At 45.8% G+C, this 16,123-nt stretch overlaps 1 protein-coding gene across 7 annotated transcripts in view; it reads right to left on the bottom strand.

Moving 5' to 3' along the window:
- The window catches only part of BCL2L11 (BCL2 like 11), a 42,221-nt gene that overhangs the window by 8,812 nt on the left and 17,286 nt on the right, over nt 1-16,123 (bottom strand). For 3 of the 7 annotated variants that reach the window (XM_059942592.1, XM_059942585.1, XM_059942589.1), the window contains one exon: nt 3,947-4,713. The exons of 1 other annotated variant lie outside the window; for it this stretch is intronic. In XM_059942592.1, the coding sequence (XP_059798575.1) occupies nt 4,472-4,713 (242 nt within the window). In that variant the 3' untranslated portion in view covers nt 3,947-4,471. Of the gene's footprint in view, nt 1-1,385; nt 1,491-3,946; nt 4,714-16,123 lie in introns of those variants that run through there. 3 more of the 7 variants (XM_059942587.1, XM_059942590.1, XM_059942588.1) reach the window with 2 other exon arrangements.

The following is a 16,123-nucleotide window of genomic DNA, read 5'->3' as shown; positions in this document are numbered from 1 at the left end:
CCAGCCAGGGCCAAGAATCGCATCCAATTGGACACCATCCCCAAGAACCGGCGATGAGCACACGGCATCCCACGCCTGCAGGGGACCGGAGCCCACACTTGCTGACGCTCCCTCCAGCAGATGGGACCTGGACTTGCACTCACGCAATTTCTGAATTGCGAAAGAAGCCAGCAGAGGCTATCAAGAACAACAGGAAAGCTGGCTGCCTGGGTGGAGGCCCCCACCCACGGGGAAGAGGAGGCATCAAGGTGCCAGCTGCTGCAACACACACAGATGCCGCTGCACCGCGGCTCCCAGCCAGCTGCTTGCCCTCTTCAGAAAGCCCCAGAGAGAGATGCAGTTTCCCCGCTGACGTCCCTGGCTGCCCGGGGTTCCCCGAGAGCCCTCGCCCTCCCTCCCCGGAATCTCACAGAGCTGGACACGGGGAGCTATGGGGCCAGGACACCGTATGCTTGCAGGCCACCCAGCAATGAATCCCAGAGCTCCACCGCTTCTCTGGACCCTTGGGTTCTGTCCCACTACACGCTCTACGTGTGCCTAGGCTGCTGCAGCACTTTAATGCCTAATGACATGGTGGAGATGCACCACAGGGCTGCCACTGGCCAAATCTGTGACAATCTGAGCATTAAGTATCGAGAGGGACGCATAATAACCTGTTGAACTAAACACAGACCCATGAACTAAAGTTGACAAACGAAATAAACACAGGGGAGAAAGGGAAGTTCTTCCTCATTTATACACACTTTCCTTCTATGACAAATGGAAAAGTACTGACTCTGTAGTGGAGGACACCACCTCTGACCAGAGTCCCAGGAACGGGACAAACCGACACCCTGTGCCTCCCGATACGATGCACGGAGGAGGACACAATGTCACACTGTTGGGACAACTGGTGAAGTCTACGTAAGACCCACAGATGACACAACAGTACTGCCACATTGTTAGTTTCCCAATCACTCTGCGGTTGCACAAAAGAATACCCTTATTCTTAGGAAGGACATGCTGATGAATTTAAGAGTAAAGGAGTATCGTGCCTGCAGCTTGTTCTCGAATAGTTCAGAAACTAGTTTGCAGACAGGTAGGTACAAGGAGGGAGGACGTTAAAGCAAACATGGCAGAATGTTAACAGCAGGGGACTCGGGTGGCAGATACAAGAGGGGTCTTTGTACCATTCTTGCAACTCTGGCGTAGAAGTCTGCAATTATTTCAAAACAGAAAGTGACAAAAATACAGCAGACTTGGAGCAGTAAAACTCCCATCAGGTAGAGGGGCGGGTTGCCCTGCCCTGGCAGGGTTCGTTTGGGGCGATGACACCCACCGAGTCACAAAAGGAGAAGGGAACATGCACCGGGGCTTTGCGCTCACCTGTGCCTCTCTCACCTCCTGCTTCAAGGATTCAGACTCCACAGCTCCGTCTCATATGCTTCCCCACTGCCCTCAAGTGCACTGAGCACATGACAACTACACGACAACTTCCTCTATTGCTCTAACTGAAAAAACGGGAAAATATCCTGTCAGGCTTCGCAAGGCTCATGGCAACAAAAGACCAACACTTTACAAAACGTACTGTAACAGTATTAAGCAAGTAGAGACACCGAATATTTAAAAGGCTCCGATCCACCATAAAGCAGCGCGGCGACGGACTCTGCTTGCCAAGAAGGGACACCTCCCCGGACAGACAAGCGCGTAACTTGGAAGCAGAATCCCTCCCATTTCCTCCCCAGATTTCCACCCCCAATATTCAACAATGGCCCATCAGTGTGACTGCAGACAATGGACTGTTTTGAATCCGACAACTCTTAACACAGGCGTCTGCGGCCCTGGGGTCACTGTGTCACTATCCCGAGTTTCAGAGTCTGCTGTTTTGCACTGGCTGTTTATAAGACCTGGAGAATATGTTTGTTTCATTTTCGAAAAATGAGGTTATAAGCTAGAGTCTGTCCCTACTCCTCCCCCGATATTCCAGCCTTCTTAGAAAGCTAGAGTCCTTTCAATGATTAGCGACTGCATTTTTGCATTGGTTCTTTTTTAAGAGATGCCAAATAAGGTTCACGATTACAAAATATTGCGAAATACTGCAATGAGACCCATTCTATTTATCTTACCCAAAGCACTGAGAACAGGTTACAGCTCATTTGAAAAAACAGATGAGCACCTTCAACATTAAACCGTGTAATAACACTGGGAGCACGGTGGGGAGGCGGGGTGTGAACCGTGAGAGGCTCTTCTCCCACCTGCACGGGAGGCTTGGTGATAAAGACCACCCGATGGCCTGTGTCTCCTCTGCACGTGATCTGAACTGTCCCCCACCTCGGCAGCCTACGAGTGGGCATGGCTGTGCTCCAACCCCCCCGCCACCCTAGCCCATGTCTCACCACCGACCATTCGGGGCCACCACAGAGATGCATCAGCCAGACCCATCCAGGCAGGCTCGGGGGAAAGCTCTGCAGAGTCACTGATACTTCACGCCAATCATGGAGTCATTGATACTTCATGTAAGTTTGAAGAGAAACTTTTGCAAAACCTTCTTAAACACATCTGGCTCTCTGGCCAAAGGTTCTGATCCAACCCCCTGAGGATGGAGCTGTGCTGACTTCATCTCGGTGTCCAGAGCTCCCCGGACTCTGAAGGCACCAGAGCCCGGCAGCCTCACTCCTCCTGGGGAGCCCCAGCCAAGCCAGACCTGGAGCCCTAAGGACCTCTACCACCCGCTTTGAGACGGGATGGGGAGGTGGCAGGCCCAGCGTGCCGGTCAGTTCACGGCCCAGGCTCACCCTGAGAAGCCGCCGTAGCCGTCAGAAGTGACCTCTTCCTGCTGGATTCGTGACACGTTCCAGAATCAGGACTGGATGTATTCAGCCTACCCTCTTGAAGGGACCGACGTCCCGAATATCCTAGGGCCCTGTTTCTGACCACTGTCTCCCAGTCAAGCGGGAGAGCTGAGTCCACGCGTACAGGAACCCCGAAACCCCACCAGCGAAACCGAGGCAGAAGAACTAGGGGAACGGTAACTTCTGTGGCAAATTACAAAACAACCCACCTTGCCAAAGTGATTGCCATTTCTGATCTAGGCTGAGAGGGAGTTCATGTTCTGTGAGCGGGTCCCCGTCAGGCGTAGGCTGCCAGGTACTCTGTCAGCTAGACCCAGTATCACAAGAAATTCCGGAGCCCGTTCGTCCATGTGACATTTCCCGTTTAATGACAGAATCACACGATAGCACATTTCCCATCAAACACACACATACACACCCTATAGAAGGTATGAAGAGGATCCAGTGTTGAGTTTTCTGAAAGTCCCTAACTCCCTTATGGAGATTCTATACTGAAGAAATGAAAAGACTCTCTTGTAATGGGAAAACATCTCCATGTATGTTTAAAAAACCTTAAAAGGCATTGTATATAACAGGAAAACAAAACTGATTGAAGGCAATTTACAGGTAACATCTGTTTACTAAGCAACAGCTAGCTACAAAAGAGACTAACATTTAAAGCAGGACAGAAATATTGGGGGGTCCTAAGCATAAACTCCCTCCAGAAGGAAAAAGAAAGAAAAAAATATCTTTAAAAAGTATTCATGTGAAACAATAATGTTTGGAAGAAAAGGAGTCAGATGAAAAGTAACACAGTAAGAAAGAATGATATTAAATCTTATTTTGTAGAAAATAATTGTTAAGTGCTTCCTTCTGGATAAATCAACAGAAATACCTTCATACATGGTTGCCAGAAAAAAGGTAAGCAAGCCAAAATCACATTCTCTCACACATTTGCTGGTGTACCCCTATAGGAAGTAGTCACACATGCTCATAAGAGCCTAACTCCCTGAGTTAAACCCTACCCATTTTAAAATGTCTTCCATGGGAATAAGGTGTCCAAATGGTAACATATATTGCCACTGGGCAAAACAAAATACACTCTGTGCCTGCAGAGTAAGATCTAAAGCTGAATTTTTTTTTTTTTTTTTTTTTTTACCCAACAGCACACCTCAAAAATCCCAGTGGCACTCAATTTGAGGTGTAAAATTTTTATACCCCAAATTACAGGCTATGAATTATTGGCCTCCTAATAACATTTCAATAAATGAACACTAAGGACAGCAGTGGGGGCTGGAATGACACAAGAGGCCCCCCTGCTCTGACTCACTGCCTGGCAAATCACAGGGGCAGACTTTTACTTTAGAGCTGGCATCGTTCCCTTCGGCTGAGTGAAGATGGAAATTTAAAAATTTCTTTACTTTTGACCCAAACTGCCTCCAGGGAGAGCTGAAACTCCCTCTCTGGCTTGAACACTATGTTAATATTTATATGGGAAAATTTCAAAGCATATACATAATCCCTTTTTTTTTTCAAGCATGGAGGGTTTAAGGTTTGTGCTCCTATCACCCCTTGGTCGGCCTTGGATTTTGTCTAATGGCCACCACTTAACATTCAGTCATAAAACAAATGGAAAATGGGAAAGGAGGAAGAATGGTAGGTCACACATAGGTAATACCGCTCATTTCCAGAATAAGCACAGGATTATTACTAGTCTTTTCTTTTCTTTTCTTTTTAAATGGCAGGGAGAGGTAGGGTGTGAGGGAGAAAGGGGGTAAAGAAAACATCATTACCCTCCTTGGGTAATATGCATTAAATTCGTCTCCAATACGCCGCAACTCTTGCGCAATCCATATCTCCGGACGCATATCTGCAGGTACAGCCTGAGACTGCCTCATGGAAGCTGCATCAGAACAAACAGAACAAAAATCACATTGTTTTCCATAGATCATTTAGAAAGTCCCAAAGGTCAGTTTCTAGAAGCAAGCCCATCTCACACACGCTTTCATGTTTTGGGACGCTCCCTAACTTCAAGAGCTACAATCATGCATTCGAGATTATGGTGGCAGGCTCTGCTACGTAACTCTAGTTCATGAATAAGGAATACAGAGTAATTTCCTTTTCAACAACAACTGGAGATTCAGAATTGCCAAACTTAAAAATCTCCTGGCCAGTGAATTACATACTTTCATTTCGAGAAGGCAAACTAATACAAAAACGGCACAATCGATACCGCCCAAGAAATAGCCTCGAAACATATGAGAATGTAAAAATTTAGGCTGCCCGTAAAATAACTATTATATTTTGATCTTAAGGCAAGGTAAAATTCCTAGGAAAATGTCACACGTCATCGAGGAATATGAAATGGTTGTATTCAAAGCAAAGTCAGTGAAAACCTGAGAAATGAATGAGCTTGTTTCCATGGAAGGAGGTGCAGTGATACACAGCCAGTCTGCACAAGTGCCACCAAGGGGCCAAATTAAAGCATAATTGCATGTTTTGTTTCGATATTAATGCAGCCAATAAAGATGGCCTCAAGTCTGCAAACACCATATGGAGAGAGGAAATGTTTTGGGTGTAAGAGCAAAGGCTTTTTTGAAAGGAGAAATAAAGAGGGAGGTTCACCCTTTCATTAAGCTGTCACTCCCATCCACACCCAGTACATTCAGCCGTTGGTTAATGAGCCCATTTCAAAGCCACGTGACGGCCAAAAATGGAGCACAAAAATGTGAGTTGTCCAAAGATCCACCGAGCATCAGGAAGATGATATTCTCCAAGTACCACGAGGAAAAGTGTTCTCCACACTCAGAGAACAGCTGGGTAACACGGGTGACAGGAAAAGAGATGAGATTATTGGATTTCAACTGCTATTCACATGCGGCTTACGCTAACTTCCTGTTAAAAGGAGCACACTCTACTGGCAATTAAACACACGTGTTACGCTTTAACCACAGCGAAAAATGTGAACACCTAGGATAATCAGATTTTGCCATAACATGCATATAGCTTCCTGTTTTGTATTTCTGTAAAAAAAAAAAAATTTTGTATGTTGTATTAAGAGTTTTATTTATCGTTGCAAATAAAAGTGATGTTGGTTCCTGGGTCTACAAAAGCACTTAAAAGTGAACTCTTTTTTGAGTTTTTACCAAGTCTTCTCAATCTCTTGCCCCAACTTCTCTGTCCCCCGGCCCTCACCCAAGAGAAATGAACGACGATCCCACAAAGGCTGAGAGGCAGGGCGTCCTGTGTGTGTGTGTGTGTGTGCGCGCTCGTGTGTGTGCGTGCGTGTGCGTGTGTGCGCACAGGTGTGGGGGCACTGAACAAAGAACACACGTGCATCCTCTCCAGAATCATCTGTGCTGGCAACGAGCCAGAGGGGAGATTCCCCAAGGACGCCTGGTGACGAGCATAAAGGCTGATGACAGGAAACTTTTGGGATAAGCCAGGCATGTCCCCTGAATACCCCTCCAACCACACAGAAAACTGCGTTGGCTGTACCTCTGTCACAAATTCTATCGTTACTCTGTACAAGCCTATTAAAATTAAATTTTAAGTAGCTAAACCAGCAGAAAACAGAATTCCAGGGTATATGTGATGCCAAGTGGTCTGTAACAGTTCACTCCCTTCTCCTGGGTTTGCAGTGCTTTTAGGATTTTGTCCATCACAGGTACCAAATCATTACTATCTTTTATATACTATCAGCCAATCAAGTGCTCTTTCCCTGACTTTAGCAGCTGTTGTTACAAAGTTAACTCGCCCTGGAGGAAAAGGAAAGCCTCTTTTCTTAGAATGATCACTGGTCATCACCTGCAGAGTTATCTCAGGGAGACGCATGTATCCACAGATACAAGTGACCAGACCAGCGCACAGGAGGCCACGTGGTCGCTCAGAACCCCTGTCACCCACCTCTCCTGGGCTCCAGAGCCCCACTCATTTCTCACTACACTTGGCTCTCTTTGAGAGAGTAAATCTGCCTTCAATCCTAGAGTCAGAAATGCAGAAAACGCCAATTATCCAAAGAAAATCTGTGAAATCTAGACTGCGTAATTTACAAAGATGACAGACTGGTAAAAACTGTTGGCAAGTTACCCAGAGTTTAGTAAGTCAAGATACTCACTAATTTACCCAATGAATATGAATGCCCATGAGCCAGACACTGCTCAGGAGATGGTCTGGGTACAGCAACCAAAGACGCCCAAGCCCTGCTCCCACGAGCTTACATCCCTGCAGATTAAATGCTAAACTTCAACTAAATGATAAACTTCTTCTGGACAAGGATACTCATACCTTACATTCTTATAACACGAAACGAAGTTAACTCCCCCGGTTGATTTCCCCCAACCTGCAGGTGAAGTCTACTGAATTCTATTTAACACCCTCACTTACCTATGTGGTTTAGAAAGTTCTGTCTGACTCACAGGAGGGCTGACGGCCAGAAGCACCACCATGGGAGCCGGTGCACATCAAAATGAGCACCTAGTGACTGCATCAACCTGGCCAGCAGCTGAGAAGGACATGTAGAACATTGGGGGCCAGATCCAACTTGTTCATCTTAGAGATAAATGCCCTGCTGTTTGTGGGGGAAGAAGATAAGCAGATGTTTCTTCTACAGAAAGAAGAGTTCCATAGCTAACTGCTAGCTTCAATAAATGCACAGAGAGAAACACATCCGCGTGGTCTGGCAGTGAGGCCCTGGAGGCTGTACTCCTACAAACTCCCGGTGCAGACGGTCCGCAGACCAGGCCCTGAGAAATCCTGAGCAGGAGGAAGAAACCACGGATCAGTTCTGGGGCCCAGACGTGTGTCTTTGGAGAACATTCAGGAGTCGGGACAGTTGTATTAGCCAAAGATAACTGGTTAGACCAGGCTTAGCATACACTAACTGATAAAACAGATCAGTAAGAGAGCTAGCAACTGTGCTTAGGTATATATATTTTTTGAAGTTTCTACAGAATAGTAACATACAATATAAATTAACGTTTGCGAAGGAGACTGATGTGTCTGGACTACCCTAACACAGCAGCTATCACCACCTGGCTTTAAGAATTGGAGTTTTTTTGAGAAGCAAATACTGTTCTTATTCCTTGAATAAACCTAAAATTAATGACCAACATTCACCCTGCAATAAAACCTAGCCCATAAATACAGAGAGTACTGGTTTTAAGGTAAGATCATAAGATAAAAATTCTATTTTGAATATTTTCAAAGGCATCCTATTCCTATATTTTAAAAGGGTGGCCTTAATCTCAGTTAATACAGTGGATTTTTGCCACCTAAATTTCAAAGATTATTTCTCAAGTAACAAATAACAAAATATCTCCTTTTGGTGGTGAGGGGGGCCGGGGGCTTTTCCTTAACTTCATCACTAGTTTAATGTTGGTGTCTGTCACATGTGGTCTCATGTCACGTGAGAACCTAGCAGGACTAAGAACGGGGTCTGGCTGACCCGAGAATTTGCTTGTCAGCCCCATGGCCGCACTGGTCGGAGCCAGAGTTAAGGTTTTTATTCCCTTTATCACCAGTTTGCTGAATTCTGCCCCCCAGTGACCCAGAGCACGAACCACCACGATGCGGAAGGGATCCATGGCTCGGTCTTCCGAAGGTGAACCTGGAGCTGGTGGGGTTCAAGGGCAGGGGATAATCAAAAAAAACACATACCCTCACTCCTACAATCCTTTCTAGATACCCAATCTGCCTGCTCCCATGCTAATATAATCCACTTATCAAAAAGATCATTTACATTTATATCTCTAGCCTGTAAGACAGATAAACATCAAACATAAACATTTTATTATGCTCTCTGCAATGTGCTTAACAGCCGTAAATATTGATACCTGATCAATAAAATGGGTCTTTATTTGAAACAAAAGCTCTTATTAACTTGGATCACATTTTTAACTAAGGCAATTTCACATAAACATAAGAACTTCAAAGGGGAAACTGTGATGAGGTGTATTTTCACCCACAGAAAATGTAGTTTCAGCATTTAAGAAAGCATTTCATGCCATAAACCTGGTGCTAAAACAGGAGAGGGGAGGGAAGAGGAAAAGGCACAGTGAAATATAAACAGCTCTTAATGTAAAGCTACTACTCCAAAGCTGTAACCAGAAGTCCACACAAGGCCGGATCCGATCCTGTAAGCACCATTCTGAGCTGGGGAACTTGCTGGGCCCAGATTTTCTAACCAAAGCCACTAATCAAAACTTTGGAATGCAAGCAACTGTGTCAGACACAGGCAATTCTGTCAAAAGTGCGATATGTTAGTTGAATTTTCATCAACTCTTGGAAACAATGCTAGAATTTTCTGAAATCTAGCATTTCAGAATCTAGCATTTCAGGTAACCTGATTTCCTATAGGAAAAAAACCCCCCAAAACCAAAACAACCACGAGGTCTATGATTAATCTATTTTTCTATACCAGTGTGCCGGGTGGGTAGAAAGGAGGACATTTTTTCAACGCCAAAGAACTCTGAGTTACTGAAAGGTGTGCAGTATTGCATTAACAGACTGTTGTGGTTCAGCTACAAAACTAGTTTCCAGCCCAGAGGGTAATTCCAAATCTTAAAAGCTCAGCGATTGAAAAAAAATTAATATCGTGGTTAAGTGGCTGATAGTGAAATCAGGCTGAGGCTTTCGGAAAGGGCTTTCTGTAGCACCGCCAGCGAGAGTGGGAAAATTTTAAAAGAACGAGATTGTCGATGCATAATGAGCTCGACATCAGTCAAGCCAAACCTTCTGATTTTTCCTGAACGCCCAACCGCTTCCACCCCACTGTTCCGATCGGCAGGTGTTCAAAGGAGCTGAGGTCACATTCTGACGTTCACTGCCATCTTTCCACACCCGGCCGGGCTGCTGTGCGGATGCTTGCTGTGCGGATGACGAGAACCATCCTGCGGGCGGCGGGACCGTGTCTTACACGTGCGCTCACACCACTGCAATCATCCTTGGGGACAGGATGCTCTCATGTCCCAGGGCCAGCATCTGTTTGAGTTCCCAGCACATCACTACTGGAGCTTCAGGTGCAGAACCAGAAACCAAACGAAAATCCACGGACACATTTCACTCTATACTGTTTTCAGATGTTCGGTGAGCTACAAATACTGGGGTAGAATTGAGATTAGATTTTCAACTAATCAACATGAACTGAGCTCTGAATCAATATGCAACTCAGAGCTGAGAAAGGGTTTCTTGGTCCCTGAAGAGACGCGGAATGTATGACTTTGAAGAAATTGTTGTTTTTATTTTAAACACACCACAGAACATAATACTTAGGCAAATAAGTGCTCATTTTGCCCGGCACTTACCAGGGACTGTGGAGCAGAAAGCAAGCCCCTCCTCCTGGCATTTTGGGGCTGTCCATCTTTATCCCTGAGGAGACTCTGGATTGAACCAAAAGACATAAAGGACCCCTTCCTTGTTGGCTCTGAAAACAGGGCTAAGCCAATTCCAAAAGAGATGCTCCAAAAATGTTCGGAGGAAACACTGCTCCTGCAGGTGGCCACTTTGAAGGTCAACACTCATTTGGAGAAGTAAAAATTCTGGGATGTTTATTTAACCCAACAGTCTCCTTACTTAAGGGGCTATCTTCAGAAATATCTTTAACAATTGAGATTTATCCACAGCTTACAAGAAGGAAGCAATCAGACAGCTGGCCAAGGTTTCCATAGGAAACCCATCTGAGTGACGGAGCTGTCTCAGCAGCTCCAGAATTCCCAGCCACAGGGGAAGGAGGGCCGCTACCATGATAATAACTGACTACCAGTCATTTACTATCATTTACTGACTGCAGTAAATGCTATCAGAAATCACCTTCAACTCTGATGGTTCTCAGAAAGCAAACGAGCCAGAACCCATTACACACACACACACACACACACACACACACACACACACACACATAAAACCCTCCCCTTCTGGGTCTATTATTTCTCAATTCCATCATTTTATTTTTTGATAAATACTGTTATCAATTCCACTGAACCACTGGATGAAAATGAAATGGATCAGAAATAAAATAAAGAGATAGTATTCAGCAGCAGTACTCATGAAGTTCCTAAACCTGCTTTTCCCTGGTACACACATGGGTCAAGCCTGAGCAGTTGCATGAATTCAAGATGCTGCTTTATAAACAGCTGCTAGGACAAAAAAAAAAAAAAAAAACCTAAGAAAGCGAATGAGATGTAGCCAGTGTTTTCATACTTACTCTTTCCATGTGTATTGCCCACTGCTTTTTTGTGGCCATGAATAAGAGAATCAAAATAAGCTGCTTTGATCAATTTCCAGTCTGACCATTTGGAAACTGCCAGTAAACCAAGGCTGTGAAGCTGGACACGAGTCTGGAAACTAGTGTTCGTATCTTCCCCCTTTGACCTTAACTGTATCCTACAATAAAATATGACTCTAAAGGCATTAAGATGAATGTGTCATGCCTTCAACCTCAGAAGACCTAGTTACCCATCTCCCCTGAGCTGTCCTCTACACACATATTTTCTAGAAGCCAAGGCCAGGAGCAAACCCAGATCCCGAGTTTTTATGTCTATGTCCAAGGACATACCTGGCTAACTCTGGGTCACAGCAGAAGCCAGCATCTTTCGCCAGGTGGGGGACCTGGCAGGAGCCTCCTGCACCATGATGCCTGGTCGCCCGCCCTGGGCCTGGTGCACCCCTTTTCCTAAGGCACTGTAGCCCTCGCTGATAGGCATTAGGCACTACAAACTTCTCCCTCCTGGAACTGGAATGTTCTCTTCTAACCCAGATCCCAATCTAGATTCTGTCCCCTGGGGCTACAAAGACAATCTATGATCCCTCTCAATCATTACCCCTCTTTTTAATCAATGCAACTGCCACCTCGTGCCCCAAAGCTGGTCCGGAACCAGTTCCTTCCATGTGCCTGTATGACGAGCCCTGGGAATGCCCTCCATCACCACTCTGGTCCCCCTCGGGATGCTCCAGAAGCATGATGCTCTGATAGCGTGTGGCCGTGGTCTGCACTGGGTCTGGTGGGGGGCAGCAGGACACAGGACACTACCGTTCCTTGCTGTCCCCACACTGCCGCTAGCCCCCCAGTCTCCAGAACAGCTGTGTCTCTACTTCCATAGTCTTAGATTCCTTCCAGAATATCACAGAGGACTTGACTGTGCCTGTGCCATCTTATTCAGAAGAACAAGTCCAACCTCGTGACCCTTCCACTGACAGTGGAGGCAAATTCCTATCCAGACAATTTATTTCACTACTCACTCCAGCAAAACTACAAAAAGAGAAATGCTTTTTGGAGACCTTTTATTTTATTTTGGCCACACCATGCGGCATGCGGGCTCTTAGCTCCCCGACCAGGGATAGAACTCTCACCCCCTGCAGTGGAAATGTAGCATCTTAACCACTGCCAGGGTTAAACTGTAACCCTGGCAGTGGTTAAGACTTAAGTGGTTAAGGTTAATGCAAAGTAGTCTAGAAGTGAATTCTGGATTGGGATTGGCTAAGTGGTTACAGCCAGGGAAGTTGTAAATATACAACTCTACATGTTAATTCACTTGAGACCGTTCCTTAGAAATAAAGTGTTAACAATTTTGAAGTTACTAGCTTTCGGTAACCATTCGTTGTTCCTGGCCCAAAATCAGATCTAGGGGAGGAAATGAGAATTTAAACTACAAATATAAAAATTTTTGATTACAGAGTGTGTGTGGCTTCCTCTATAAAATTTAACGCTGGCGGCAGGAAACAGGTGACGAAAAATCTCTTCTCCTTAGTTCACGTGAAGGTCTTAAGCATCACTCTTATTTTGTCCTGATGATAGCGGAGACCAAGGCAAGGGGCAAAAAACCGAATCCTGAAAAGCTACATCCAAAACAGCTTTCCAATTAAGACGTGTAAAAGCCTATAATTTTATTTATGCAGTTAAAATTTATACTGGCAACGCACTAAGTGAAGCGCTCATCTGTGAACGCAGATATATGGTGACTGATAACACACCAGAAGGATGAGGCATAATGAAAGCTTCCCACTTAAAACAAATTCACAAGAGGCAGCTGCCTCTTTTTATCCCACATCGTTATCAAGAGAGAAAACATTACACCTCAATTCCAGACACATTTTGCATAATCACAAGGATGGAATCATTGTGTTTGGACATTTGATGGCTTAAATATTTCGCCTCAAAACATATGTCTGCTGCAGTTGGGCTGTCTGACTTCTCCCTAAAAAACTCACAAAGCTTGTGCGTCTGGAGAGCACGTTTATGCTGAAAGGGACACAAGTGAACACAGCCCCAAAGCCTTTTGTAGGAAACCCAATGATAAAAAGAAGTGTAAGAACTGAACGCTGTGTAAAAAATAAGAAAACCAAAAGGCTAAAGCGAGCAGAGAATCTGACCGGTATCGTGAGCGGTCAATCAGAAAGACGGCTGGAGCCCAAGTCCCTTCATCCACTGACCAGCCTGTGCCGACCTCGTTCAAGCCGCCACCTAACCTCCGCGCGCGACACGGCACTTCGGGGGCTGGGGGGCTGCGGATCCCAGGCCTTCTCTGCTAACCACAAAAATGTTCTGTCCATGGCTGTGCCATGTCCCCCCCCCAACACAGGAAAAGAATGGAAGCTAGAGTCACCGCCTTAGGGCAGATACAAGTGTAAGATGCGCAGAATTCTGCACTGAAAGATGTCTGGTCTGGTGGTATCAAAGGTCTTTTTATCTGCTCAGGTTCTCAGGTTCTTCCTCTTCCTCCCGATGCCCTTTCCCCTCCAGAGACACAGCTGCTGGCCAAGCTCTACCACCCTCATGGGCTCAGATCCTGGGTGCGATGGTTTGGTTACCCCCGCGCTGAGAAAACCACTGTGCAATACCGACTAAACAGGGTCGTTCCAATCCAGAGCAACTCCCACCCCGCCCACACCGGATACCCTTCAGTGCTCTGACCGCTGCAGACTGGCTGCAACACCCTCCCAATTCAGGAGGACACTGGTCCCCAGGCAGGTGGAGGGACTTGCCCCGGGGACTGCACGGCATCAGAGGAAGGACCAAGACTGGCCTGGGTCACCTGCTGGAACCTTCCACTCCAACAATTCCTACCAAACTATCAGAAAAAAGGACCGGGGCTTCCCTGGTGGCGCAGTGGTTGAGAATCTGCCTGCTAATGCAGGGGACACGGGTTCGAGCCCTGGTCTGGGAGGATCCCACATGCTGCGGAGCGACTAGGCCCGTGAGCCACAATTGCTGAGCCTGCGCATCTGGAGCCTGTGCTCCGCAACAATAGAAGCCGTGATAGTGAGAGGCCCGCACACCACGATGAAGAGGGGCCCCCACTTGCCGCAACTGGAGAGAGCCCTCGCACAGAAAGAGGACCCAGCACAGCCATAAATAAATAAATAAAATAAATAAATAAAAATAAATAATTTTTAAAAAAAAAGAAAGGATTATTTACAAAAAAAAAAAAGAGGACCAGAGAGAAAACGAAGCATGGTGTATTGTGTCAGGCCTTCCTTACAGAGAAAACCCAGTTCTAAGCTTCAAATGAGCCCAGTGATAAAGAGGGAATCACGGGCACTCATCCACTGCCTTAAATATCACTGAATTCTCTTTAAATCAACAAATATATGTGCTTCTGCCACGTACCAAATCATTTCCTTAAGTTGGTGAGTTGTTTTGACCAGTTTAGCAGAATTTATGCTCAGCTGTAAGTAAAACTGAGGTCTGAATTCAAATATATACTAACATAGCATAGATCCAGAATTCACTTCTAGACTACTCTGCATTAAGAAATTTCTCAAGGGATGAAAAAACAAATAAGAAACCTTCTTTTAGTCTCTCTTCCCCAGCAAACTCACCCAAACTAAGGTTGTCAAGTGTGGTTCATCCCATACGTGCACGCCCTGACCCCGCCGACACACATTTGCAGGAGAAAAACAGGTCCCTTCCACATAAGCAAGCTTCTGTTTAAAAAGTCTCAAATCACTCACTAAATCTATAAATCACTTACATCAAAATGTTTTAGGAACTGGAGTGGGACGCATACTCTGGTCCAGGAACGTGACTTATTTTGGGAAAAAAAAGTTCCCAGAGCGACTCAGATAGTCGAGAATCATTGTGTCCAACCGGTTTTAATTTTAACACATACACCCTCTTGGACTGAAATGGTTGATTCCATTTTTTAGAAACTTTAGCTCCAAAACCATTTTCACGCCTAAGGAAGGGCCGCAAAGCCCAAACTAAAAGCAGCATCGTGCCCTGTGCAGAGAGCCAGACACACCCGTGCCGAAGGCCCGGGTTCAAGGCCCTGGCTCCAGCACCAGACAGGGCCTTGAACAGCCCTCACTCCTGGCCTGCGGGCACACGTGGCCAAGCAGCCCCCTACCAGGAGCTGGTCTGCTTCATCACCGTCTGGTTGAACCACAACTCTACTCATGAATCGTGGGGATCTGGTCCAGGGTAGAGAACAGAGGAAATGCAAAGTGAATTTGGGTTTCCCACAGGACACTGGGAATATCAACTCATCCTAAGCAAATACTTAAAACCACGAAGGCCAGCCTCTTATAAACTGGGCTTCAACTCGTGCACCAGGGAAATGTTTGTACTGACTGTTGGCATCGGTCAGCCCACAGCGTGTGAAGCAAAAGTTCCCAAGGATTCATGATTCGCTCACTCAGAAGCAAAAACCAAAATTTAACGATGGCCAAAGGAGCAGAATTTCCTCAGGGAAAAGGAAAAAAAAATTAAAAAGCTGTTTTAAAATTCTTGATTCTAGTCAGGCAACGAATATTTCTAATGTTAAATCCACGAGCAAAATAACTTTTATTTTGAAAAAAGGTGCAATAACTTCTGATTGCAGGAAAAAGTAGTTCAGCCTATGTCTTATGTCTCCAGACCATTCTTGCTCCAAACACACGCCTGAACTACAGTCAAGTTTCTGCCAAATCCAATAGGCCGTCTCCCACAGGTGTCCCCAGCACAGGGCCGGTTCAGACAGAGCCAGGCACAGTGTGGGTTTCCAGATGTCTCTCCATGGTCTAAAGATTCACCAAGGTTCCTTCTCAGGGTGATATACGGGTTCACGGGCAGGTGAGGGGTGATTTGGACCTCCCCCGCCCTCCCAGGCCAGTTTTTAGAATAGATTTTCTTTTTTTGTTTTTCTGTTCTGGGACCTGGCAGGGTTAGAATTATAGTAGCATTTCCAGATAATTCACTTCCCTGTGAGTTGCCTAAACTTGTGAAACGACAGCTCCTTTCCATGGAAAGGAGAAAAGAACATTTCCTTACGTCATGCTTGCTGACCTGCCGTGGCCACGACGGTCACTGCAGAGCAAAGAAAATAGTGACCGAGTCC

The sequence above is a fragment of the Balaenoptera ricei genome, chromosome 13, assembly GCF_028023285.1.
Source record: "Balaenoptera ricei isolate mBalRic1 chromosome 13, mBalRic1.hap2, whole genome shotgun sequence".
NCBI classification, from domain to species: domain Eukaryota; kingdom Metazoa; phylum Chordata; class Mammalia; order Artiodactyla; family Balaenopteridae; genus Balaenoptera; species Balaenoptera ricei.
Note: the sequence above shows the minus strand (reverse complement) of the source record. Positions and strands in the feature narration are given on the sequence as shown.